Source organism: Chironomus tepperi, unplaced genomic scaffold (genome assembly GCF_022539635.2).
Source record: "Chironomus tepperi strain 1889 unplaced genomic scaffold, CSIRO-AGI_Ctep_v1 contig_337, whole genome shotgun sequence".
Classification (NCBI taxonomy): domain Eukaryota; kingdom Metazoa; phylum Arthropoda; class Insecta; order Diptera; family Chironomidae; genus Chironomus; species Chironomus tepperi.
This window is the reverse complement of record NW_027226459.1, coordinates 64,701-91,302: the sequence shown is the minus strand read 5'-3', so window position 1 is coordinate 91,302 and position 26,602 is coordinate 64,701. Positions and strand designations below refer to the sequence as shown.

General features: G+C 33.0%; 3 protein-coding genes across 3 annotated transcripts; 2 read left to right on the top strand and 1 right to left on the bottom strand.

The window, feature by feature from the left end:
• The first annotated feature begins 10,560 nt into the window (after window positions 1–10,560).
• LOC139093746 (pickpocket protein 28-like) lies at window positions 10,561–12,475 on the top strand. Its single transcript, XM_070644574.1, has 2 exons — window positions 10,561–11,861; window positions 12,040–12,475. Exons 1-2 carry the CDS (start codon window positions 10,561–10,563, stop codon window positions 12,473–12,475), a joined length of 1,737 nt encoding a protein of 578 aa, XP_070500675.1.
• An 801-nt stretch (window positions 12,476–13,276) lies between these two features.
• Window positions 13,277–15,006, top strand: LOC139093745 (sodium channel protein Nach-like). Its single transcript, XM_070644573.1, has 2 exons — window positions 13,277–14,568; window positions 14,631–15,006. Exons 1-2 carry the CDS (start codon window positions 13,277–13,279, stop codon window positions 15,004–15,006), a joined length of 1,668 nt encoding a protein of 555 aa, XP_070500674.1.
• A 2,539-nt stretch (window positions 15,007–17,545) lies between these two features.
• Window positions 17,546–19,956, bottom strand: LOC139093589 (cytochrome P450 6a2-like). The gene is made up of 3 exons (XM_070644348.1): window positions 19,002–19,956; window positions 18,162–18,582; window positions 17,546–18,101 (listed from the first exon to the last, which is right to left on the bottom strand). Exons 1-3 carry the CDS (start codon window positions 19,939–19,941, stop codon window positions 17,921–17,923), a joined length of 1,542 nt encoding a protein of 513 aa, XP_070500449.1. The 5' UTR covers window positions 19,942–19,956; the 3' UTR covers window positions 17,546–17,920.
• Window positions 19,957–26,602: the final 6,646 nt, after the last annotated feature.

Sequence of the window (26,602 nt, the reverse complement as noted above, 5' to 3'; positions counted from 1 at the left end):
TAATTAATTAATTGTCAATCAAGAGTCAATCTACATATCTGAATTAAGCAACGCAGAACACTTGCAATTCCATAAATGCAAAAAAATATTAAAATTTATTTCAAATTATCAGCATTTAAAATTCACTGAAATCACTCACAGCCACTTTACTAATTGTCAACAAATAAACACATTTAAATGCATTGAAAAGTGCTCTGACAATTAATTAATTGCCTTTGCTTACTCCATACAAAAAATAGTCATTTATTTTTTACCTATGAAGTTTGCTAGACAATAAAATGGAAATTTATAGCTCTAAAGTGCTCATTAAATGGAACAATTTATCGATTCGCATGCGACTAAAATCACATAAATTCATCGTCGACGAAAAAAAAGTAAAAAATTGTCTTCTTATCATCGTTAATTTATCAATGAAGTCGCACTGAATTTAATAAATTTTCATAAACGACATACAGCACAAAAAAAGTTTTTTTTCATTGCCATTTTCGAGTATTGCTATTTTAATGTCTATGCTTTTTATATCTTTTCTTTTTATCTATTTACATTGTCATTAGACTTTTTTTTAATGTCTGCAAAAGTTTGTTTTTTGTTCATTCTCAGTCTCGCGAAGGTGGTTGAGTGGGATTGTTCGTGAGTAATGTCTGTCAAAAAATTGGGGGATTTTGAGCTAAGGTGCTTGAAATGGAGAGAAACGGAACTAGAAGTCTTTTCATTAGAGGCTAAAAAATTGAAGAATTTTGTCCAAAAAGGAGTAGATTGATGGTACTTCCTTTCTAAATATCTCAAAATACTGAACATCCAATATTAATTTATATTAAAGCCTGTCTAAGTCTACAGCAATGGTGAATTTGAAACTAGATGTAAATACTCTTTTTGCCAATCAGACCTCTGAGATCTAGAGCCGCTTGAGAGTCGATTGCTAACATTAGGTACCAAATTATTGAGACATTCCACCACTGAGCAACTCTTTGACATTACTACCTGTGGCCTTCAAAAGGAGGCTATGTTTAAATTTCCAATCTTCATAAGATTCAAAAAGGACAAGACATATAATCTTTCATCCGGATGAAATTTTTGTATGGAGATGAAGGATTCTTTCATCCGGATGAAACGTGTGTCAATGCCTTGAATTTCCTTAAAAATCTCAATTCTCACAGACATCATTTACAATCACCCCCCTTTTATGTAAACATACGAAAAATAATAAATTTGATATGATTTAACTTAAATTTTGCGGTGCTTTTCTTGGTTGCGACAGGTTCATAATTCACAATCTCGTTAATGCTTAGAGATTGCAAGCGATTTCGGTGGGGTAGGTAAAGCGCGATGACAGCATTTAATAAATATTATTGAAATTTTCGCTGATTTCGTGGATGCGATAATAGATTGTGATTTATTGTGAGCCTGATTTTGTGATATGACTTTGTTGGGTAATTTGTATAAATAAATCATTTTTGAGCTTTGTTGCTTAAGTTTTAGAAAATTATGAATGTTTGAAATGACCTTTGGGGTCTTGTGGATATTGAGCAATGCTAGAGTTGCATTAAGGACTTTTCATGTGTACGATATGCCGAAATGTGTCATAATTACTTACTTCGTTGGATGTAGAGTTCAACTGTGATCAAAGAACCTCCCTCAAATGACGCGTAAAGCTGGCTATATTACTGGCTTCCATCTGCCAATTAACAATAGAGTCTCTATGGACAGATTCCTTCCAGGAGTTCATTGGTTGACCTGGAACTCTTTTACCATCCACAAAGTCGAATTTAAAGACCTTGTTTAATGGTGTTCCTAAAAGTGTGTCGTGGTCTGAGAAAATGGACCAATATTGAACCAGACAGAATTCTACCATTATTTCCTTGATGATCTTACAAAAAACACCAAATTCAGACCTAATTAACTCCATTCATTCCTTTTTCATTCCAACTCCATCCTTCACCGCCACTCATTTACTCCAGACGCACCAGACATTCAGAACTTTCACACATCCATAAAGATAATTATTCAATCCTTCAACATAATTACCAAAATAACACAAAATTTAATTTTTTTTTCCTTTGAGACAACTTTATAGCTGAAAAGTCATAGTCATAATAATATGTAGGCATAATGCCAACAAAAAAAATCTCTAATTTGTCCTCATCATCATTGCAATCATCATCGTATGTTTTTTATGCACTAGAGTGTGAAATTGTTTTCACAAAAAAAAGGAAGAGATTCCTCCTTACTCATTTCTCTCCGTTGAGATACCTCGCATCATTTGTTCATAACATTTAATTATAGTCTGCATGATGCAAAGTCTGAACATTTTTTTTTCCTCATTTGCATACCTTTTTGTTCCATCCAAGCGTTATGTTGTTTTATTTCTCATCAGCTTTCATGCTTGTATACATTTTTTCATGCATACTATTTTTCACTGCATGTTGAGTGAGAATGTGAGAATGAGCATTAACATGAAGACATAAATTTTTTTTTTTTTGTATGTTCACATTTTTTTTAAATTTAATTCAACTTAATAAAAATGAAAGAATAAAAAAATTGTTACATTAGTCGACGATTTTCATTATGTTAAATGTCACAGTGTGTGAATGAAAAAGGTACAGTGTATGATAGGACAAGGAATGTGAAATATTTATTCTCATTATGGGGGTTTTAGTATTGGGTGGCTAGGGATGGTAAATTAGAGGATTGTTAGCAGGTATTTAAGTTTCGATTTAATATTTATTTACTTGTTTTACTTGTCCACCTACTTCACTGGCTGTACAGATTAATAGCGATTGATGACTTCTAATAGATGTCTTCTGAAGCTGACTCTATCGCTGACTTCCACATCCCAATTCAACATTTAATTAAATTAAATATGTGGTTAAATATTGTAATCCAAATTTATGGCCAAAAAAGCAATTTAAAAATCACCGACTAATTCTTGCTTGGAGAGACTATATCAAAAGTTCGATAAAGATCAACTCGAATCAGTCACTTGGGAACTATTTGAAAAGCAAGGCGTAAGATCTTCCAAAAATCCCAGAATCTCAAAGAAATCAACTCATCTTAATAGGATTTTTTTAAGAATATTTTAGGAATTCCCACATCTTACTGGCAAGTTATTGCTATCCCGGAAAGCACATGGTATAATAATATCGGAAAATTCGAACGACTGACCGACATTAATCGGGATTGGGGGCCAGATTCTATGAGATCTCACAAAATCTGACATTATTCTAGACTCTCGTGGTTCAGAGTTGGATTTTATGTCTTTTTAAAGCCGTGTTTCTTTCAATTAAGCAGCATTGCCACCTTGTTCTATTTGATTCGAATTATACAGTCAGCTTCGGTAGGGAGGATGCCAACAGGTGCTTTCATGGTTCAGAAAAACCACTAAAATATCTAAATGCGATCTCTTTGCCTATTAGGGTCTGTGAACAATATTCCAATATGTGATTATAGCCACTGTTCCTAAAACTAGATCCTGTATATATCAAAGTGGTAGACAAACATTTTAGACAAATTCCCATCCCCAGAAATCTTTTTTCATCAAAATCATTTTTTCTTCAAAACCTCTCATTTTACTTACATTTTCAGTCACAAAGCAGAATACTTGTCAACTTTTTTGTTGCAGTACAAAAAAAGAACGCGCTTCTGTCGTTAATTAAAAATATAAAAAGTGCCCTGTTGTATATATGAATATGTACACATAAAAATGATGGTGATGATGATGACGAGAAATGAATGAAGGAAATAAAAAAATCTTTTTATGCGAAATATGAAAAAAAAATTGTGAACATGAAGACATATAATTAAATATGCATTATGTACTCATATAAAATAAATAATAGGGGGATCAGTGTTTGCATGCCCGACTGCCATTCTCTCCTCCTTCGTGATTTTTAATTTGTAGAAAAAGGCGCTTTTTATGTCATATCAATCTTATACCTTTGGCTACATATCATGCAGCTTGTGAACTTTGCATTATTAATGCATGAGTGTACAAGGTGTGGGCACTAGGGAGATGGAGCTTCTGTGTTGAGGTAGGTTGGTTTGTTTGGTCATTGTAGGATTATTTGCTGTTTTAATTAGGGAGACCTGAATACCTTCTTTATTTGAACGTTTTTAAGAACACTTATTTAATTTCTTCGCTAGCGCTACAGATCAATTGTGATCCATGACCCACCTTAGATGTCATCTGAAGCTGATCTTATCGATGAGCTATAGCTTGCCAAAAGAGTTTAAAGTAGAAAAGAAATTGGTTTAAGTTTGCCAAATTTGAAAGTAAGTTTTTAAAGGTCCTTTGATCTAGTCAAAGGCGGCTGTTCTAGAGAGACGTCGGTTTCTAGGGCATCCTAGCGCACCATTCCTTTGAACAATGTCGAGTGCCTTAAAAAACGGATTCCGAATCCTGAAAAACATAGATTATAAATTCCATTTCACGAACATGTTGAGGGTACGTCCAATTTAAATTAAATCCGACTTCATGAGTCAGGAGCGTAGCCAAAAGGAGTTTAAAAATTTAGAATCGACCTCAACTCCCCCTGAGCAAACCTCAGTCGTGTATCTTCCAAATGACAAAATCTCTCTCATTTGAGTCAATTGAGAATATTTCCTAGGCCTGATCCTGAATTTTCATGACAAAAGTTAGTGACTCCATTCTAGTCTCAAGTTCAACAACTCACAAAACTCCCAACTCAAGTGTCCATTCCCACCTGACAATGCAATAAAATATGCACAGGGAAAAATCACATATTTTTTTACATCCATAAAAGTTTTTTTTTTTTTTTGCAAATTAAAATTGAAATGAAATGCTCATACAAATAAAAAAAAGGCACAGCAGCCAACAGCTCGCAATTAAATTTATTTTATTCCAACAGCAATCGCCATTTAATAACAAAAAAAAAAGAGATATGAGTATAAAGGAAAAAGAGTGTTGAAATCTTTCGAATCATCTGCTTTAATGAAACTGTTTGCTGCTCAATGTTGAGCATCACAAAAGGAATGAGAAATGAAATAAAATTACAGATTTTTGAATTGACTTTATTTTGAGGATCTCAGTCGCTTAATGTTGCCTGAGCAAAATTGAAAATACAGCAAAATTTTATTGATTTTTTTTGTGTTTTAAAAATGGATTAAGGAAATGAGATAACGATGAAATGGAAGCTGAAATTTATTTCAGCATATTGCTATAATTACGTACGAAAAATACTGATTATTTTAAGTAACGGGGAATATTTTTTGGGAGGAAATTGAAATTTCGAGTTTGAGATTATCTTGGAATGTTGTAAGTTCTCGGATTAAGATTATTTTTTAAGAATTGCATGTGAATTCCTGCATTGAATTTTAATGCTTTGTATGAATTTTTGTGTAAATTGAATCTTAATGTTCAGTATAATTGATCCGGTGCATTAGTAAATGTCACTAAATAACGGTGTTAAAGACATGTTAAAGATATTTTTATAAGGTGGTTAGCACTTGTAGTTAAGTCATTTGAAGCACATGTAAAGCAAATTCCAATAAGCATTAAAATGATGCTAATAATGGCTCATAAACTAGTGTCTGAATGAACATGATTTGGCCGGGATATTTCTGTGCGACACAAAGCTCCATTTGGCAGCTGTACAGGAGTCAAATTGAGTTCGAGCTCTGGTACGAACTGTGTATGCACTCCATGAGGACTTTTCCTCTTACTTTAGGTAGCTTAGAGTTCTAGTTTTTGAGATAAATTCTAATTGTCTATTGCATGTTGATCTTTTATTGACTTGTCTGACATGGCTACTTAAGAGCTTCGTTTTAAAGTTAGGGATAGTTTTATAACGCGGATAATTATTGAACAGAGTCTGATTGTGAGCTTTTTATAAACTTTATAGGTAAATGTCCTAGTGAGAAGATTGAATTTGAAAACAATGAATCAGGTGAGGCTAATAACTCATTTTGGAAGTTACTTATGGAGCATCTGAAGCATAGTAGTTAATTGTTCGACTGGTGACAAATGATTATAGCTCCAAATCATTTTGAACTCCAACAATAATGTGTCCAAGACCTGGTCAATGTATTATGCTACGACAAATCTTTAAAATCGTTTTCCATATGCTCTCAGGGCACGTCCTGTCTTTTTGGCATTCAAAGGTTAACACAGGGACTTAGCGCTGTCCTAACAACTAAATTGTCCTGCAAATGACAATATCTTAACAACACGATTCCTATCACATTAAGTTATTCAGCTCATAAAGTGAATATTCGATAACTAGCCAAAATTCATCGATAAACATCCAAAGACATAAAACCACTTAGCAATAAAAATTGCCTTAAAATTACCCCTTTCAATTTTTATAAAATTCCCAAATTCCTTGATCTCTAAAAAATGCTGCAAAATTGCGACAGAAAAAATTCTTTCGATAATTTGACAACATTAAATATTTAATAGCACGTAAGCTGGTCCAGTCCCATTAAGCAACATATAATTTGTGCAGCAAATTTAAAAATTTATTCAAATGATCTTGAAATTTCTTCAGCCTGAAGTAGGACCTTCAATTCTCATTTTGGTAACACATATTCACTTGAATAATTTACATATGGCAAAATTGATCAAGAGATAAAAAAAGTTACCAAATTTTTACAAAACCATTTCAGCAACAAAAGCAAGTCTTTATATCTTTAAATTAATTTTCAGCTCCAAAAAGCTCTCATTTACAAATTTGACGTTAAAATATATCTTTCATACACAAATGTCATCGAGCGAACTTTCAAAAAATAAAAAAAAAAAATTAATCTTTAAATCCTTCAGCACACAAAGAAGAAAAGAAGAAAGAAAAAAAAAATGCAAAACAAACATTCAATTAGTGACCGCAAGATTAAATCTACACAACAAATTATAAACAATTAACTCAGCAGAAAAATGCTTTTTTCACACACAATTTAAAGTCATTCATGTCGACAATTTTGGATTCATCCTTCAGATTTTGAGTTGAAGAGAATTTGGGTTTGATTTTGGTTGGTGCGCATTTTTGTAAATTTGGGTTAGTTTTGTTCCATGTACTGGACAGCATTACGTGTTGGCATAGGAATTGCTATATCACCTTGTTAATGCTGTGGTGATGGCATCGTGACGGACGATTTTGACCCATTTTTTGGGCAAAAAATGCTATTTTACCCATCGTGTAGAATAATTTGAGTTTTTGGATAGAATCAGAATTTTCTAGATTTTTCAGGAACTGTGTTCTTCAGACTGTCGTATTCTACGCTTTATTTGAAGCCTATAGCACATACTAGAATTCATATAGACTTCTATAGACTAAACGATGGACTAGTTTGAATTCTCTGAACTAATATGGGCTCTATTTTGCCAGAATGTACATAAATGTATGATCAGCACAAGGCATGAACAAACCCTAGACTTAATACAACATTTCTCTTCCTAAACCAACCTTAATTCACTCTAATATTCACCAAACTCATCAATCCAGTCATCCATTCAACACCAAAACCAACTCAACTATTAAAAAACTCTCAAACATCCCAAAATGTCTAACAAATCTACAACATTGAAGTTAAAGAAGAAAGCACACTCTTCCCACTGACGTATCCAATGAAGGCGATTAACCAAAAATACCGAAATATTCGGTATTACAGTAACAACAACAAAAAAAAAATTAAAATACAATTGCATGCAATAGTGGCAATTGTAAATAAAAAAACGAAGAGAATGTGCGGTAGCTTCTTAATTTGATGAAAAAGAAAGGCAGTTCCACTTGATTTAATCAGTCAACTCACGTGATAATGATTCAAGTGCCACTCATGGCTTTCATTTGAAATGAAGATGAAGATGATGGTGAAAGAAGTAAATGCCTTTAGGTGTCGCGCACTTAGCATTTCACTTTTTATTATTTTATACACCGCGATGCATGATAAGAGAATTTTTTTAATTAGGTTTGTTTAGTGAGGGGGAAATTTCTAGTGAAAGAAAGGAGTAGGGGCTTATTCAGGTAGGTGTTGGGAGGTCTAATTGCCCTGCTTTTCCTTAACGTACCCCCTATATAGAGAATAGGTTAAGTACGGTCATTATATGGTTCTTCTTTGATAATAGAAACACTGCATGGATGAAGAGATTATGGAATTCAAAGCTTCCTTCCCTAGGCATACAGATCAATTGTCATCCATAACCATACGTAGCTTAAAACTATCCCTAACAGGCAATGAGCATGCTCTTCAATAGAGTAAGCTAAGAGCACGCTCGAGAGCTCGGTCAATTATTATATTCAACTAGAACAAGCTCTTGAAAGCATGTTCCTTGCTTGTTAGTGTATAGAGAAGTTCATACCTTATAAATGAATCTAAAGGCTGAATAAAAGGAAAGTCAAACAACTCCAAATTGTACCAAACCCAAAAAAATCATACAAGAACCCCTAATTAATCTTCCAGTGGCAATTATGGCTGTTGAAATTCATTTACCAAATTAAACATGTTCTTGTCTCATAAAACTGCAAGCTACACACAGCACAAAACACACAAAAAAAAAACTTTCAGAAGGAAACACAAATAAAAAGAAAACTTTTTTTTAAATTCATAAAAACAAGATAAAAAAAAAACTTCTGGAAACTTGAAACTGCAATGAATTAAGAAAAAAATATGTAATTTAACATAACACATGAATGTCAAGCATGAGCGAATGAAAAGCACATGATGATGTTTAAAAACAGCAAATAATAATGGCATACAAGACAAGAGAGATGTTCTTAAGTAAATTAAAAGGAATGAAAACTTTAAAGTTAAACATCTGTCTCATCCATTCATCCATGCCACACACTAAAAAACTTCTTCTCGTACTTGTTCATCTTATTTACTCATCTGCCGATGCAAACTAAAACATTAAAATAAGTTAAAGATTATTTCAATCTCTTTTCATTTTCTTTAAATTTCCTTGAGGCATTATATCGATGTACTGTATATGTAGTACGTACAAAGCAAGATAGACAAGAACAACAATCACATCCAGGGATGGTATTTGAGTTGCTATGATAGTCAGTTTGGATCGATTTGCATAAAACAAGTAAGTTTCGATCCGAAATTCGGTATCAGGTTGACGTAACTCTGGGTTGATCCTGATGATCAAATCAAATCCACAATTCAGAGTCATGCCGGCTGGATTTTTGATCGATTAACCGATCTATGCTACTCAAGGTTACCTTGATGTGTCGATGCTGAAGTGAATTTAGAGATTTATCTTTATTAGTGATGTCAGCCATACCAAGACGGTTCAAACCAGTAAAAATCTGCGAATCTGAAGCAAATATGACTTTGACTGTCATAGGAATTGTCTTGGTACTGAATATCACTGTTAATGTCTAATTAAGGACTTTGCGGATTTTTACAATAAATTACAAGCCTCGTGTTAATAGCCATCTCAGTATAGACACCCTAGTATGAGTAATCAATCCCCTAATCCAGTGTTATCCAAACTTTTCTGTGTCACGGCACACCTTGCTGATAAGCCTCGACTAAAATCACACATGGCAATTCCGAAAAATTTCAAAAGCACACTAGAGTGCTCGGCACGCAGTATGAACAACATTTCATTGCCTTAATCCCCAAATTCCAACCCTGCTTCCAAACAATATGCAAAGAGTGAGTAAAGCGATGTTTGGCTTTAATTGAATTTTTTTCTTTTCTTTCTTTCTCGGTTGTCTTTCTCTTCTTTCTCTTTCGGTTAAGCTTAAATATTTGAAATATGTTATGATGTGAATGCACACTATACTTATTCAGATGTTATTTGAGAACAATCGACAAATATTGATTCGATTATTAACATTAAAAACTCATGAGTATGTAGAAAATAAATCAATGATGAAGAGTAACAGAAGCGGCGGTTGGGAATAGATGAACGCATGAAGATTTTAAGTTTGATGATGATTACTAAAATATTAGTTCTTGTTGAAGAGTGTGGAGAATGGGAATCAATGGAGTGGGAAATTTTTTTTTTGTTCTTGTTTGATAAATGATATCTTTAATAATTTGGGAATTTTGGGAATCCTTGATACAGTTTCAAAAATAAAGAATGTGTCTTAATGCATTGATGTCCAACCTGACTAGAACAAGCGCTTTCTGGAAACTTATTGAGGAAAACCAGAATTTTTGTACAATTTGAGTAGAATTCCGTGACAATTTCTAGCTATTTTTAGCTGTTAGGAATTAGTCGGTATTGTTATTAACTAGACATTATATCATGCTTGTGTCATACCGAGTTGATCTCGGGTATAGTAAAGTCAATAAAATATTTATATCCCTAATTATTGACAAAGAAAGTGAATTATTTTTCTAATTTAAATAAGTGAAAAATGACATGATTTGTAAAGCTCTTGACTCAAATCTATTGCTATCATGCACATTTTTCATTAATTTCGTAATGGATTATAAACATTGCAAACTCATGGTTAGTCTAGTTTAAGGTCTGTTTTGAACCATATGAAACTTTGCAAGCTTTTTAAAATTATGCAAAGTTGGACAGAAGAATCAGATTTTTGACATGACTAAGCATTTACACAGGATAACCAATATGATACAATTACCACAGAAATGCTAGAACACTCTGGAATCAAAGTTCTCACCACAAAAGAAGGCTCAAAAATCATCAAAATTTTGTGGATCATAGTCCTAAGTTCATCTATATTTGGACTAGGATTCTACATCAAAGTCTGCTACTCAAAATTAAAAATATCACCAGAAATTCTAGTCAACGAAGAATATATTCACAGCTACACAATTCCATTCCCAGCCATTACAATTTGTCCACCAGTTTATATAAAATCTGAATTTTTAAATGTATCAAAACTGCATAATGATCTATTAAGCAACAGAACAATTAAGGATGAGGATAAGAAATTCATACCTTCTTCAATCCACACGTGTGCAAACAACGACAAGCAAGCAATTGTAAATCTTCAACTTAATGTCTTGAAAAATAAGAATTTCGACGAAAAAGTCATGGAAAATATGGACAAAGCAGCTCCATCAATATCCGATACGTTTGCATTTTGTGAAGTCAATGAGTTTAATGGCTGTGAAAGTATATTCATTAGGACCTACACAGACTTCGGTTACTGCTTCACATTCAATTTGATGGGATATAACTCGCTATTCAATGACGACATAAGCACCGACTTTGAGGTTTACAAAAGGAAGAAGATTGTTAAAAATTGGTCACATGATGCTGAAATTGAGTTCCATGATGACTATGAAGATCCGGACGAATCTCCAACATGGACACTTGAAGATGGCTATCCAGCAGGCGATCCTGTCCAGCCTTTAAGATCCACAAAATTACAGTATTTACTTGTTCGAATGAAAGTCAACAGATCTGATGCCTCAAACATCTGTACCGGACCATTTGATTTGTATCGAGTTCTCTTCCATTTACCAAATGAGATTCCATCAATGATGCACAGTTATACAGTGACAGAAATAGAAAACATGAAGCTTACGAGGATTAATGCAAATGTTAAAAATATTGGTGCATCTTTGAAGAGCTTCGCGCCAGCAAAACGAGGCTGTTTTCTTAAGAACGAGAAGCAATTAAGGTTTTTTAAGGCTTACACTAAAAACAACTGCGAATATGAATGCATGACAAACTTTACATTACTCAAATGTGGATGTGTAAAGCATTCAATGCCTAGAACTGAAGATGAGAAAGTTTGTCAGGTTGAGGATGTCAAATGCTACTCAGAAATATCCAAAAACTGGCCGACCAGCTATTATAAGGACAATAGGGTTAGGAAAGTTGAGAATTTATTGAACTTACCTTGCAGTTGTTTGCCACCGTGTACGCAGATTAAGTATAACATTATTAGTGAGCATGCTCGTGACATTCGTGGTGCAAGGTAAGGTATTTTGACTTTTGTGACTCATACTGACAGCACATGACGTAAAAATGGCTGAAAATCCGGCTGCATGCTGACTTAGCTCTGGTCTGAAGCCTAATTTCATTGAATCGTATTTTCAGCCATTTCTGTGTCGTGTGCCTTCCGCCAATAACAGAATATATTCCTAAAATTCCAGCACAAAAACTCACATGTATTCAGGACTTCGAATGCTTTTCATTGACTCACAAATCATCAGAACTACAAATTACGTCACATATGGTATTCAAAATTTCATTGCTGATGTTGGTGGACTTGCTGGATTGTTTCTAGGATTTTCACTGTTGTCACTTTTTGAACTGACGATTAAGTTTTTCATGTTTATTAAAAGAAAGACAGTGAAGAATAAAGTGGATGCTAAAGAGAAAAGTATGCTGAAAAACAGTCGATTTCATAAGATGGATGACGTCATTATAGAAATTTCAAACATGAAGTCATCAAAACATTTTGAGGAGAAGCCAATTAAGGCAAAGGCACAACAAAATATTTCAGTCATTCCAATGGTGCAGAGAAATTTAAGAGAAGATGAAAGAAGATTAATTTTTGTAAGAAATCCTTTTGAAGTATCAGAATAAATTAATTTAAGAGATTCATTAAGTGACTTTGGCATCCCTAATTCCCTCTTTATGTTTCAGAATTTAATTTTCATTTGTTCCTTAACTAGTGTACAACTATTCTCATTGTCTAGTTCTTGGATATTAAAGAATTCAGCAAACCCCTAACAATCAAGACCGTGTCCTAACCCGGAAAGCTTAAGAGTGTGCACCACAACTTAAAAATGGTCAAAATACGACACTCAACTGACTTAACTCTAGCCTGAGGCCGGATTTCATCAAATCCTCCAGGCTGGAGCCAAAGTCATGCTTGATTATGCGTATTATTTTGAATTTACTTATTGCAATAATCATGCTCTTTGTTACTCGATCTGCACAGATCGTTCATGCATCCAATTCACTGTCATAAAAATTTCCGCTTCGATACCACTTGGCCGCCATCTGGTCGTCATCTAAACTCGTACTAATCCTTTATACTGAAGTAATTGAATTCTCATTCGATTGTTTTGCAATTCCAGTTCACAGTGCAATCATTAGAATTTGCATCATACACAGCATCTAAAAAAGTTACACATCATTTATGAACGACCTTAAATCTGAAATACTAAAAATATATAATGATTCCTTATTATATGCTAATTATTGCTAACATAGAAACTTCATTACTGTCAAGTATCTATGAAGGTTGTCATTATATTGTTAAGGGTTATTTAACATGCAATGAAAAATAAAATTTTTATGCAGAACTACGCAAAACTCTGAGTAAAATAGTTGTGCTTTATTAAAATTGTCAATAAAAACAACCATAAAAGTGAGATAATTATGTTTGGGAAGTACAACATCAAAACGATTACAAAACACGAAACTCCAAAAGTTATTAAAATTTCATGGATTCTTGTCCTTTGTGCATCATTTTTCGTCCTGTGTTTCTATGTTCAAGGATGTTACGAGAAACTAGCAATCAAACCTGAAATTTTGGTCAATGAAAAGCACATTCCAAGTTTTGACATTCCATTTCCAGCCATAACAATTTGCTCACCACTGAAAATTAAAATGGAATATTCAAACTTATCAGCTATTCGGGAAGATGTCATGCAAAATAAAAGTTTAAGTCCTGAAGATGAGACAATATTGGCCAGAGCTGCTCACTTCTGCCATTCAGACTTTAATCATTTACAGGAGATACACAAAAATAAAAGTTACAATGAGGATATCCTTAATACATTAAGTGCCCATTCTCCAGATATAAATGAAGCATTTGCTGAATGTTCTCTGTATGAGCATAAATTTAAATGCGAAAATCTCTTCATTAGATCAATGACTGAATACGGATATTGCTATACATTCAACATGATTGGATATAATTCAATGTTTGATGGAAGCTTAGCATCTGAATTTGACATATACAAACGTAAGAAAATCACAAAGTCATGGACGAAGTCAACAGAACAAGAATTTCACGATGACGATGAAGATCCTGAAGACTTGACATTCTCTATCGATAATGGATATTTGGAAGAAATCTACGATGTTCAGCCATTAAGAGCAGCAAAACTGCAAAGTCTCGGATTTAAATTAAAGCTTAACGAAACCGACAGACCGAACAATTGTGAATATCATTCTTTTTCGTATCTATTGTTCGTGCATCTTCCTGTAGATTTACCATCACATTTAAATCAATTTACTATAGCTGAGCTGAATTCCTATAAATTCATCCAAGTATCCGCAACTTTAAAAAACAATGATCAATCACTTAAGGACTTTTCACCTGAAAAGCGTGGCTGCTACTTTGAGGACGAAAGGAAATTGAAGTTTTTCAAGTCTTATTCCAAAACTAAATGCGACTTTGAGTGCATGAGAAACTTTACTTTAATAAAATGCGGATGTGTCAAGTTGTCGTTGTTAAGGACTAAGGATGACAAGCTATGCGATGTAAATAGTCTGAAATGTTACAAAGAAATATCAAAAAGCTGGCCAAACAGCTACTATAAGGATCGAAAAATTAAAAAAGGTGTAATTGATTTTCCTTGTTACTGCTTACCTTCGTGCACGCAAATTAAATATGACATTGTCAATGAACATTCACGAGAATTGAAATATTCCGATCATACCGAGTAAGTTAATTAATTTAAAGTCATTTCCTGCTTAACATGTACCTACATAATCTAATTTGCAGGGATGGATATATTCATTCAATGGTGTCAATAATATTCATTGACTCTGAAATCATCGAAACTACTAATTACATAACGTACAGACTTCAAAATTTCATCTCAGACATTGGAGGACTTGCTGGTTTATTTTTAGGATTTTCACTTCTTACTTTATTTGAATTAATTCTTGGAATAACGAGTTATTGTAGAAAATTGATCAAGAGACTGAAAAATGACAAAGGAAAAAGAGTTCAGAATTCAGTGAAAGTAAAGCATAATGTTAAGAATAAACCACAAATAAGGATTGTTAATGAGAAACCATACAGACCAGAAGTAATTTTGTATGAGACGGAAAGAGAAAGAGGAAACTATGATAAATATGTTCACAATCGATGGTAAACTAGCAAATAAATTATCTGACCTACTATAATAGCCAACTGTTAAAAGTAAGCTAGAAGCTAGTCTGAGTTTACTTACTATAACATTGTCCCTATAAAGTGTTAAAGTAACAATAAAGGGTTTTTGATCTGACTCTGCAACGGATTCTGCCTCCAGGATAATATAGATTCTGTATACACAAAGTTTCATCATTTCTATACCTTACATAGCGTTAGAGCATTAGGACGCCTTTACTCAATTACGAAACTCAATCAAAGTCGATGTCAATTCAAATTCTATGTCCAAATAAATTTAGTGACAAAATTATCTGTCTAAAGTTGAGGAACTATTCAATAAATCGTTCATTTATAACGTCACGCATGCTTTGAAAGTTTAGACTTGAAGATGACAACAAAACTAACCAAAACTGTGAATTTCAATTTAAGGTTTGATCATGTATTCAAGAGTCAATAAATAAGTTAGACTAAGAATTGAGAAGTGATAAGCAAAAACTTGAATGACAAACAAATCCCAATTCATTGAATCCAAATGATTATCCAAATTGCATATAAATATTCATCCCAAAAAAAGCATGTCTAGCATTTTTCCCCATTTTTATCCATTAATTTACCAAAACAATCCAACAACTTTTTTTCCAAACTAAAATTAAAGACCATAATTTATGTAAGACATAATCAATTTCAAGATTACAGAAAAGTTTCAAGCACAAACTTTTCAAATTTCTTCGTCCAAAAAACATAAACTCAGCATCACAGCTTAAAGTTTTTCAACTATCGCACATAAATAAAACTTTCCTGATGAAGAAAAAACTTTATAATCTCCATGCTATGTCAGTCACATACACATGCAAGATGTCTGATAATTTATGTTTCAATGAGGACATCAGTCAAGTTTTATGTGTGTTTGATAAATATTTGCGGAATTAAAAATAAAACTTTTTCTTATGAAAGTTGATAGCAAGTTGCATTAAATTAGGTATGAAGAAACTAAATAATCCTTGTGAAATTAATTTGAATAGAGTCTGTGCAGCTTCTTGACTGCATTATGTCCTTGGAGGGTGTTTTTCTAAATGTTGTGAAAGTTTGAATAATGGTTGTTGACTGGAAAGTTTGTTGGGATAGTTTTTTGAAGAAAATAGCTCATTTTGCAGTGTTCCAGCTAATGTTATGAATACGTCAACTTACGATCAACTTTTGTGAAGTTTCAATGGGATATTATATTCTAGTTTTATTCTAAGGTAGACATAGTAATGAAATAAGTCAAGAAGGGATCAGATCATACATCAAAGCTTTAGCACATGGTTTATGATTTAACAAACTTTAAAGCCAGTGACCAACCCATGACCGAGATATTTTATCATGGGATATCATGTGACTAAGCTCATTGTTTGTTAGAAAAACCCAACAAAAGCCTTTCTAGAATCTTTGCCTTATTAATAATGACTTACTTACTTACTTACTTACTTCGTTGGCTGTACAGATCAAGTTTGATCCATCAACTCCTCCCTCAGTCGGCTCCTAAAGCAGGCTCTATTGCTGGCTACCGCTTGCCAATTAAAATGATGACATATTTGACCAAAAATACAGAATTTTGTATGGTTAGTGTCATCAACCTTTTTGCGGAACATCTTAAATTGCGTAGTACGTCATAGAATATAGTTTATAGAGTAACACTGTCTTTGATAGGATTTTTAATCCCGAGATCAAATTATATGTAATGTTTTATCATTATAGAATTTTATGTATTATCAGGATTTCTACCAGGATCAAATATATTGAATTCCGAGAACGTAGCCCCTAGTTCTAGACAAGGCGGTAAGATTGTATGGTCCGGATGAAAGCGGATGAAGTGTCAATGCCTTGGTTCTAAATGACGAAATTCTTAGAAACAATGACAAACAACATCAATCAAAAACATGTCTGAAGCCGATTGAAGCTCTGAAGTCTATTTCATCAGTCTGACAAATCCTCCATAAGGACCACTCGTCTCACATTTCAAAAAGTAGCAAAAATCTCACAAAAAATTCCAAAATTTAAAGGAAGAAATAAACTTGTCTGCCTCGTCACTAAAGTCATCATCATCATTACAAGCACCAAGACGACTTCAAGATTGAAATTCAAGGGATATAAAAAAAATGTCGAGATGACTTTAAGTTTTTGTGTCGCATGAACATGAAGCTGTGGGAAAAGTTGTAATGACTTTTTTACTTAACTGACATCCTCCCATGCACCCCTTGAGGTTTATTCCTTCATTTTATGTCTCAAGAAACTTATGTTTCTATACTGAACTTCTCCATCTGCACGACACAAAAAAAAATACTTATTGCATTGAAATGAAGAAGGAAACTTGTTGTGGGTGATGTAATAAATTAAGTTTTATGGTGGTGCTTTTTTTTACTAAGAAGCTTTCCATCTTGTTGCTTAAGAGCTTCAAATTGTAAGACGATGGTTTCTTTGAGGATGAAGTTTTTAAGAGAAATGTTATTAAATTGAATAAAAGAAATGAGGAAGAAAAAATGGAAAGTGAGAGAATTTTAAAGTTTTTTTTTCTGTAACTTTTTGGATAACGAACTTTTTTATTTTAAACAAAAGAAGTCGGTAAGTCGTAAATTAACACTTAAATGAAATTAAGGAACTGTGCTGCTCAAAGGAATTTATATAATAAACTTAAAATCTTGGATGAATACCGCCACCACAAACGTAATAAGTGAACGACCTCTTCCTGATCGGCACCAGCTTTTCATCGCAGCCATATTACGGACACATGACATCCAAGTGACAATTTTAATGTTAACTGTCGACTTGGACACCAAGTCAATTACTGGACTGCCATGAATAATTCATGCCGATCGGGCTTTTGACACGCAGTTAATAAATAATAGCAAACTATCAACAACATATTATCATATTTATACTTAAAACCTTGGTGTAAGCTTCAAATTGAATGGCATATCAGTTGCCAACATGAAGTGATTTGTTTTGTCAAACTTAATATCATCAATAGGCTCGTCAGTAAACTCAACACGAAATTTGGCCATAATTGTTGCCAAGCCTAATTTAGTTTGTATTTTTCCCATTCTTTCTCCGATGCAGCGTCTGTAAAGTATTGACTTCAATAAAATACCTCAATTTAAGAATGCAAAATCAAATCTATACCTTGGTCCATCTCCAAATGGCAAATAGAAGGATCCATTTGTGTTTCCACTTCCGGTTGGTGAATCTAAGAATCTTTCAGGAATAAATTCCATTGGATTTTCATAGATATTTGGATCTCGATGGAGAGCAAGAACAGGAATGAGTATCATTGTGCCTTTTTCGACAGTCAAATTAGTGCCAGCAAACGTATAGTCTTTGTTAGACTCACGCAACAAAAGTGGAGCAATTGGATATTTCCTCAAAGATTCATTAACAACGCATTCAAGGTACTTCATGTCATTCATCATGTCATAAGTAAAGTTTCCATCTTCTGAGTTCTCCAAAATTTCATCAATTTCCTTGTGAACTTTGGCCTGAATTTCTGGATTCTTACAAAATTCATAAAGGCAGAAAGTCATGGTGGAGCTTGATGTGTCGAAACCTTAAAGATTATGTTATGTAGATATGTGAATAAACAGTTAAAAGCTTGAATTCGACTCGGATTTTGTATGCAAGTGTCTACTTGACTCCATATTGAATTGGAGTCGACAACGTGCTCTATGACTAGACTATCCTGGAAAGCACATGGCGTAGGACTAATATACGGTCTCAGGTTTGTTAAAATTTGGCATCATGCCAGAATCCAACCACAGACCAGAATTAGTCCTGACATGCAAAGAGAGTGCTCTGAAAAGCTGAGTTAGCTAAGAATAACCCTCGTGGACATGCTCAACTAGTATATTTGAGAAGAATAAGTGCTCTAGAGCTTGCTCATTGCCTGCTAGGATATGTCAGCCTATTCTCAGATTCTCAGCCATTTCTACGCCATGTCCCTTCCGACTCTAAAGCTATGTAACTCACCTCCAATAAAGAATATGTAGCATTGAGCTGCAATATCATTCATCGTGAAGTTCTTAATTTTTTGTTGATCTTCAACTTTTTCATCTCTGTCCACTGATACATATCCATTATTTTTCAATTGAATCAAAAGTTGCATAAGATCTTTGCGCTGTATATTATTCTTTTCACGATATTCAACAGTATCTTTGACCATTCCAGTGACGAAAATTTCATTTGATAATGGAACTGATCTAAATTTCAATTTACTGAATATATTTGGACAAAAGATCATCAAAAATCCAACGACAAACATTCTTAAACTTTTTTCAAATATTTTACTAGCAAAATCTCTAAATGCACTGTTTTTGTCAGTAATGCAATGACCGTCAACACCAAAAGCTACGGACGATATTATATCAATTGTAAGTCGGGCAAGTAAATCACGAAACTCAAAAACGGAATTTCCACTTTTCACATTTTCCGTTAAATATTTTTCTAAAGCTTTTGTATTGTTTTGAATAGTCGGGTACATGCCCTTCAACTTGCCAGATGAAAATACAGGACCTAACTTGACTCTCAAGTCTCTCCATTTCTGACCGGCCAGTGTAAACAAATGACCACTAAGAAGGTCTTTTTCCTCATTTACAGGAAGACCTCGATCATGGAATGTGTTGAAATCTTTTATGAGAACATCTTGGATTAACACTGGATCATTAACAACTAAGACTGGACGATAAGAAAGATAAATTCCAAAAACCTTTGATCCTCTCTTTGCCATGTAAGTATCGTAAAGTATATCGTAAATTGTTGACTTTCCAGTGAACATTTTCTTAATATCACCAATTAAAAAGTTTGGATTATCATTTTGTGGAAATCGACGTCGTCTCCAATAGCTCAAATAGTAGCGATTTAAGAAAAATATAATAAATAAAATGATTACAAGTGTCGTAAAAAATCCCATGATGTTCACAAATCAATAAACTTGTATAAACTGAGTAACAATGACTGAGTAAAATATAATTTATTCTTGCTGGATGCAGAGGTGCTCAATCTTTTTTGTATGATCCACAATTTTAACTGTAAAGTGTCAAAAACGTTCTGTTTTTGTTTATTTAATTAGTTTAAAAATTTGTACTTATTATTATTATTATTATTATCTTTATTAATTTCTGAATTGAAAGAACTTACTTGAAAATGTGTATATATTATTGATGGAGGACCAATTCTCCAGCAGAAGGATATCCTAAAATCGTAACTGATTGGTTGTTCCTGCTGTCTAATGTCTTATGCACTCGATTTACTGACAATTTCAATTAATTAAACTTTTTTGTCACTTCACAATTTTTAGATTCAAAGTTTTAATGGCTGCTGAATTGCTGAATTGAAACAACTTTAAATTTATGTTGACCGTTATTTGTCTCACCTTTGTTTCTCATTTACACTAGTTTGATCCCAAATACACTAGTTTGAAGACCTAATTAATGTCTTCAATGTTCAATAAAATCTAATCTAATCTAATCAACTTTTTCTAAAATTGACATTTGAGAGTCAAAAAGGTTGAGCATCACTTGTTCTGAGAGAATTACTGATATGTTATCAGCAGTGAATGAGACGGCACAAAATATGAGCGGATTTTTTAGTGGATATTCTAGCTTTGTCGAAATCTTATCAATTTTTTTTAGATTCGCTTATCAATCTGTGTATAAACCCTTTATCAATGGATGCAGTAAAGATATAAATATTATATCATTTGCACAAATTGACAAAGCTAATTTTAGATTGACATAATTTGGTTGATTGGGGAATTTTTTATGGAATATAGCAGTTATTAAAGACTGTTGATGCAACCGAATTATCCACGGTGAATGATGCGTAGCCAGATAGAGTTATTAAGGAAGGAGCGAACCCCGCGATTTCCACCGATAAAGCCAGCTTCAGACGCTAACTAAGGAGGCAACGAATCACAAAGTACGCGGTGTAGTGACCACAAATAAGATTTGCTTCAACGGTATCTTGCATATTTTCTGAAGTAAAGATTCAATGCAGTGTATTTAACTTTACTAGAAATAAAAATATTTAATAATTTTCAATCACTACACAAGTCTCACAAGCCCAAAACACATATCCCAACAAAACAAATAAATTTAGACATCAAAAAACACCAAACATGATTTTCTAATTCAATTTTACGTGATCAAGTGTAAATGCGTGATATAATTTCAATATTTCATTCTATTTTGATCACATCACCATGACATGATTAATGGTTTCTCATCATCAAGTCGGGACATTGACATAATGTGCATTGTATAAACAATTACATCTATTGACATACAAACAAAGTAATGAATTGTTTTCATTGGACATGCTGAAAAGTGCTGTAAGTAAACCGCATTATATGAATAATCATCGTCATTTGGGCGTGAAAATTCAAACAAGACAAGCAATTTGTTTATTGTTCAATGAGGTTTCCTTTAATTATATATTAAATAAATAGTTACTGCTGTTTTACAAACGAGTAATTTTCAGTTCCTTATGGCTATGGTTTAACGTTCCACATTTACCGCAAGGATTTTTCAACAAAACTTCCGGAATTTTAATAAATTGTTGTAATTTAAAATAAACCATGGGAAGTAATTTTGTGAAAATTTTCAAAGACTCGTCTATCCGCACGTCGTTTGGCATTTTCTGTGCGAGTAAATTGTAAATTCTTTTATGTGATGATGAAAAATTAGTTTTCATTAATTCCTATCCACAGAGTTATTTTATGTGAATTTTCTCAATAGGAGAATTGATGCTGTTTGGATTTTTCTTTGAACTAAAATTGAGTGTTTGATTTTGTGTCTATTAGGTTTTGAAGAGCTTCCTTCAAATTGTAAGTTATTAGACATGCATAAAAGTAAATGAAAACTATTTTCATAGTCGATCTAAGATTAAAGCTGAACTTTTCGAGATAAATATAGTTTGAAATCCAATTTGATGAATTTTATTGGCTTTATTTAGTGCGTCATGAATTGTTTTTAAGTTTACAGGTTCTTAAGGGATGTCTACGAGATTTTTGATACTTCAAAGAACTCTTTTTAGTTTCGAGCTCAAATTAAGGTACTCCTCAAAATTTTTTAGGAACATCTTTGGTTTTAATTATCCCAAAATATCTAAATTTCTTGAATTTATCCATTTATCCAGATAATGACATCAAATCCATAAGTCTTTGTACTAGTATATGACCCATCCAAAATTCCCTCCCGCTAACAAAATTTTTTGGCCAAGTCCCCTGTTTAACATGGAAGGCACAACCAAAATATTTCGAATACAACATGATACCTCATTAAAGATAACATAATATTTAGGATTAGATTTAATCCGCTAACTATGCAATTAATCAAATACAAATCAAACCATGATCAAAGCGCTTGATGTTAATGAACATCATCAATACATCAGCCTTCCCAACTTACTTAATCATTTGCAAAAAATTGATTATTTATTTTGATTCAATATCCGATCCAAATCATTTCACTCAATTTTGCAGATCTCAAAATACGAAATTTTGTGAATTGAAATTTTCACTTTTCTCCCATTTTTACTTCCTAGCTAGTTCCAAGTATAAAACGCATGTCGTATGTGAGTGAAATCGACATGAAAATTAAATTTACATTTCTACCATAAAATTCGTTGCCGTTGATAGACATTTCTCAGAGTGATTTCCGCTTCTTTTAATAGCACAAAAGCGGCATGGAAGAGAATTTTTCCACACTTGATTCGAAAAAAAAAAATTGAAATGTAAATCGACATTTTAAGATGTTTAAAGGGTTAATTGTGCACATCAAATGAAACAGAGCTATAAACATTATTTCGTTTTTTTTTTTTGCGAAATTATAAGATAAATCGTGAGAGACTTCACTCAATTGAGAAAAATAAAAGCCTTTCAATTGCGAATCTTTATGATGAAAATTAATTTTAATTTTACTGAAAAGTCATTAAATTTTATTGATTTTAGGAAGCATTCGATTAGCTTTTCAATCGTAAAAATTCTGACTGATGAATGAAATGATTTTTTTAGGAACAGGAAAAATCAATAAAGTTTCTGTTTATCTTATAATTATCAGTACACACGTGCATCAGTATTATTTGCAGTAATAATTAATTGTTTATTTGTAATGTACATTGAGTTTAGAAATGGATATTGATGATTATTGGGGTGTGGTACTTACTTAGGAATAAATAATCAACAAACAAAAATAGATGTAGTAATTAGAAATTTACTAACACGAATAGCTCAAGTCGATTAATCTATTTAAAATCTGACACCAGGTCGACGAGAATCTGGTATTTCATATTAAACGTAATACGACATAAAGTCATAGTCACGTCTATCTAGGATCGGGTGTTTGATCAATTAACAGATTTATGTTGTTCGGATAAACTCATTTCTAACATAATTTAAAGCAGAGCTTGTAGTTGACTCGAATTTTATATAACTCCTAGTCCACTTTTCCTTAATAAATCCAAGTTGACTTCGAATTCTGGTTTAGAACAACTTGAGGTTTTCAATTTGACTGCTGTTTCTTGATTTGTTTAATTTTGGTTCATTAGGTGGTGCAAAAACGGCTCAGAGACAGCAATGACATCAAACGAATGGTTTTAACATCAATGTAAACTATGAGTAAGCTGTGGGCAGGGTGACCTACTCCAGAGACATTTTTTTGAGGGTAGTAGAGCTTTTGACCCTCATACCCACCAAATAAATTCCCCCTGTCACATTCTTTTTATTAAATAATCATTAGTCATGAAACGCTATCACAGTTCTGGATCTGACTGATTTAAATACTTAAAAGGTTTTTTTCCAAGATTTGCTGACCTAATACTCATTATAGTCAATTGAATTATTCAATTCCACTTGTCGTTTGCTTAAAATTCTATGCAACTTGCAACTTATTTTTAAATACTTTTTTATCACTTAAAATATTCCAAACCTCAACAAAAGCCATTTTTCAACTTATTAATCCGACCAGAAACCCGTGCACATAAATCTCATAAATTATCAATTTCCTAGTACAACAGTTAACCTAAATTACGTGCAAAATCACAAGGTTATGTTCAAGATAATATTTTTTACAGCACACAAATTTATTACATTGCCAAATTTAAAGCCACAACAAAAAAATACTCAATTCACGTTGGCTTTCTCAAAAAAAAAATTCCCCTCAATTAAATCAAATTCAATTTAAATTTGCTCATATTTTCACTTAATATTCAATTCTTGTTATGCATGAATTTATGAACAAAAGTAAAAGAAATTGAGAATCTTCATCATCATAAAGATTCATTGCACGCCACAAAATGTTTCTTTTTACTTGCCATAAGGAAGAGAGATGATTATGATGTTGTAAGTCATAAAAAATATACCTCAAAAAATATATAATATAAAGTTATAATAATAAACAAAAAAATCTTTCTTTATTTTCACATTGAATGAAAGAAGAATTTTTATTGAATGAAAAAGAAGGCATAAAGGCACAACTAAAAATGCATTTAATGTATGAAAAGGAACAGAAATCCACAAAAGGCCCGGTTATGGTTAGAATTTGATGTTAATACAAAAATAAAACTCCATTAAAATCATGCCTTAACCAAATCACTTTTAGCAGTCGCTCTTTCAATTTTTTTCATTTTATTTTGCTGTTTTTTTTATTCGTGAAATGAATTTTTAAACTGAAATGTTTTCATCAAAAAGAATTGTGAGAAAAAATTAGAGTTAGGAAGGCTCATGGAATGCATGTTTAGAGAAGAGCATGCTGGTGCAGTTTTATATGTTGTGACTCTTCAGGAGCATCGTTGTGGACCGTTTAATTACACTTTTCAATACCCTTAACGTTAATAATTATCATAGAGCCCAAAACAGCTAGGACGTTCTGCATATTGAAGATAAACTAACAAGTTACTGGAACCTGCTTTAAAGCTCCTTTTTAGAGTCTACTTCTTTTGTGCAGATCGAGCACGCAGTTATAAGATATTATGATTTTGTCAAACAATCCCGAATCCGACTAGAATTTCCCTAGGATCGAACCAGGTTAGGGACTGTTGACCGATGCTCTAATCATTACGCCACTGTTGGACAGTCCTACTTCCTCACTGACTAACTTCGCTGTCAATACAGATCAATTTTGATTCGTGGCTTCTCTCAGATGGCACCTAGAGCAGATTCTATCACTGACTTCCGTCTTCCAATTTCCAAAACCAATAGCAACACTGTCTCTATCGAAGACCGTTAAGGGTTCTTTAGGTATTCGTTTTATCCTTAGTGCTTCCTCACAATTCATACTACATATTCATCCCAAATCGACCCAATGCCATCACACCTTTCTCACAAAATCATGTTTGCAATATAAAAAAATTTGTTTCAAATGCAAAGAGCTCGACAAAAGCCGCAATGCGATTATAAGAAAATGCACAGTGAAATAGAACAGACCGATGAAAAAAATAAAAAAAATTCTTTCAAAAGATTAAAAACACATCAAAAAGTTGAAATGAAAAGGGAGAAGAAGAAAGAACCGAGGTGTCCAACAAAATCACTTTTACGAATTTGTAAAGCACTGAATGTTCCTTAATCTTTATTTGACATGACTTTTATATGATAGTTTGCTGTCCTTGACCGTCTTTACATTTTAAATTATTCATGAGATTTTTTTTCGATAAACATTTTTACCTGCTTGGCTGTCTGATTCTTCTTCATAACCCATCATTCCATGCGGATATTATAAAAAATTTGTGACCATTCTTGCAGATGATTATAAAAGGAAGAAATATAATAAAAATGTGGCAGTGTCGCCACGCTCATGAGAATTATTCATAAAGACCTTCGTCAAGGATTTAGACCCAATTATTGCTTGAAATAAAACGGACGGAGTAGAAAAAGCAAGTAAAACATGACAGACATGGTTGCTCCTGTCAGAAATTAGGCATCTTATTATTCTTTTACCGAAATTAATTTATTTGAAAATGAAGTTCTGAAGAAGTCAGTTGCCGTTAAATAAGGTATATTTTGATGCTAATTAGTGAGTCGAGGTGGCTTGGTGGCGAAATGGTTTCGTACTTCGGTAGCTGATTATTGTGATACCGACCCAGTGGTCATTAGTTCGAGACTTGGTAGGAGATACTTTTTCATGTATCCTTTTTCGAATCATATGCTGCGGTAACGCAGCTTGTATTGTCTCTTTGTAGGCTAAATACAATAAGCTGACGATAGCGTCTTCAAGGAAGTGGTTCTGATCGCAATATAAGGACAATGGAGTACTACTGAGTGCAGTGGTCTGGTGTATCCTCACTCGTTGCACAATCATTAGCCGCGAAAGGTTTCAAACCTAACGCTTCTCGGTACTTCTGAGCTTTGCCTAGGCTTTAACATAGTCTACAAGGAAAGGACTTCCCGAGATATCACAATCTTGATCTTACCCAGAAAACCCTGAATCAAATCAATAATTATGACTTAAAATTGGCAAAAAAATCAACAAAAATCAGCTTTCCAAGGTAATTCCATTACTCATTTCTCGTCATCCATTTTCGGTGTTTCATGAACTTTTTTTCAGTTTCTGTTTCCACATTTTCATCAGAACAAGTCC

Coding starts and splice junctions, on each gene's coding strand:
- LOC139093745 (XM_070644573.1), top strand. CDS start 13,277: ATGTTTGGGAAGTACAACATCAAAACGATTACAAAACACGAAACTCCA. Junction 14,569..14,630: donor AAATATTCCGATCATACCGA/GTAAGTTAATTA, acceptor TCTAATTTGCAG/GGATGGATATATTCATTCAA.
- LOC139093746 (XM_070644574.1), top strand. CDS start 10,561: ATGCTAGAACACTCTGGAATCAAAGTTCTCACCACAAAAGAAGGCTCA. Junction 11,862..12,039: donor CGTGACATTCGTGGTGCAAG/GTAAGGTATTTT, acceptor CTAAAATTCCAG/CACAAAAACTCACATGTATT.
- LOC139093589 (XM_070644348.1), bottom strand. CDS start 19,941: ATGGGATTTTTTACGACACTTGTAATCATTTTATTTATTATATTTTTC. Junction 18,583..19,001: donor CTACATATTCTTTATTGGAG/GTGAGTTACATA, acceptor ATAATCTTTAAG/GTTTCGACACATCAAGCTCC. Junction 18,102..18,161: donor CCATTTGGAGATGGACCAAG/GTATAGATTTGA, acceptor AATACTTTACAG/ACGCTGCATCGGAGAAAGAA.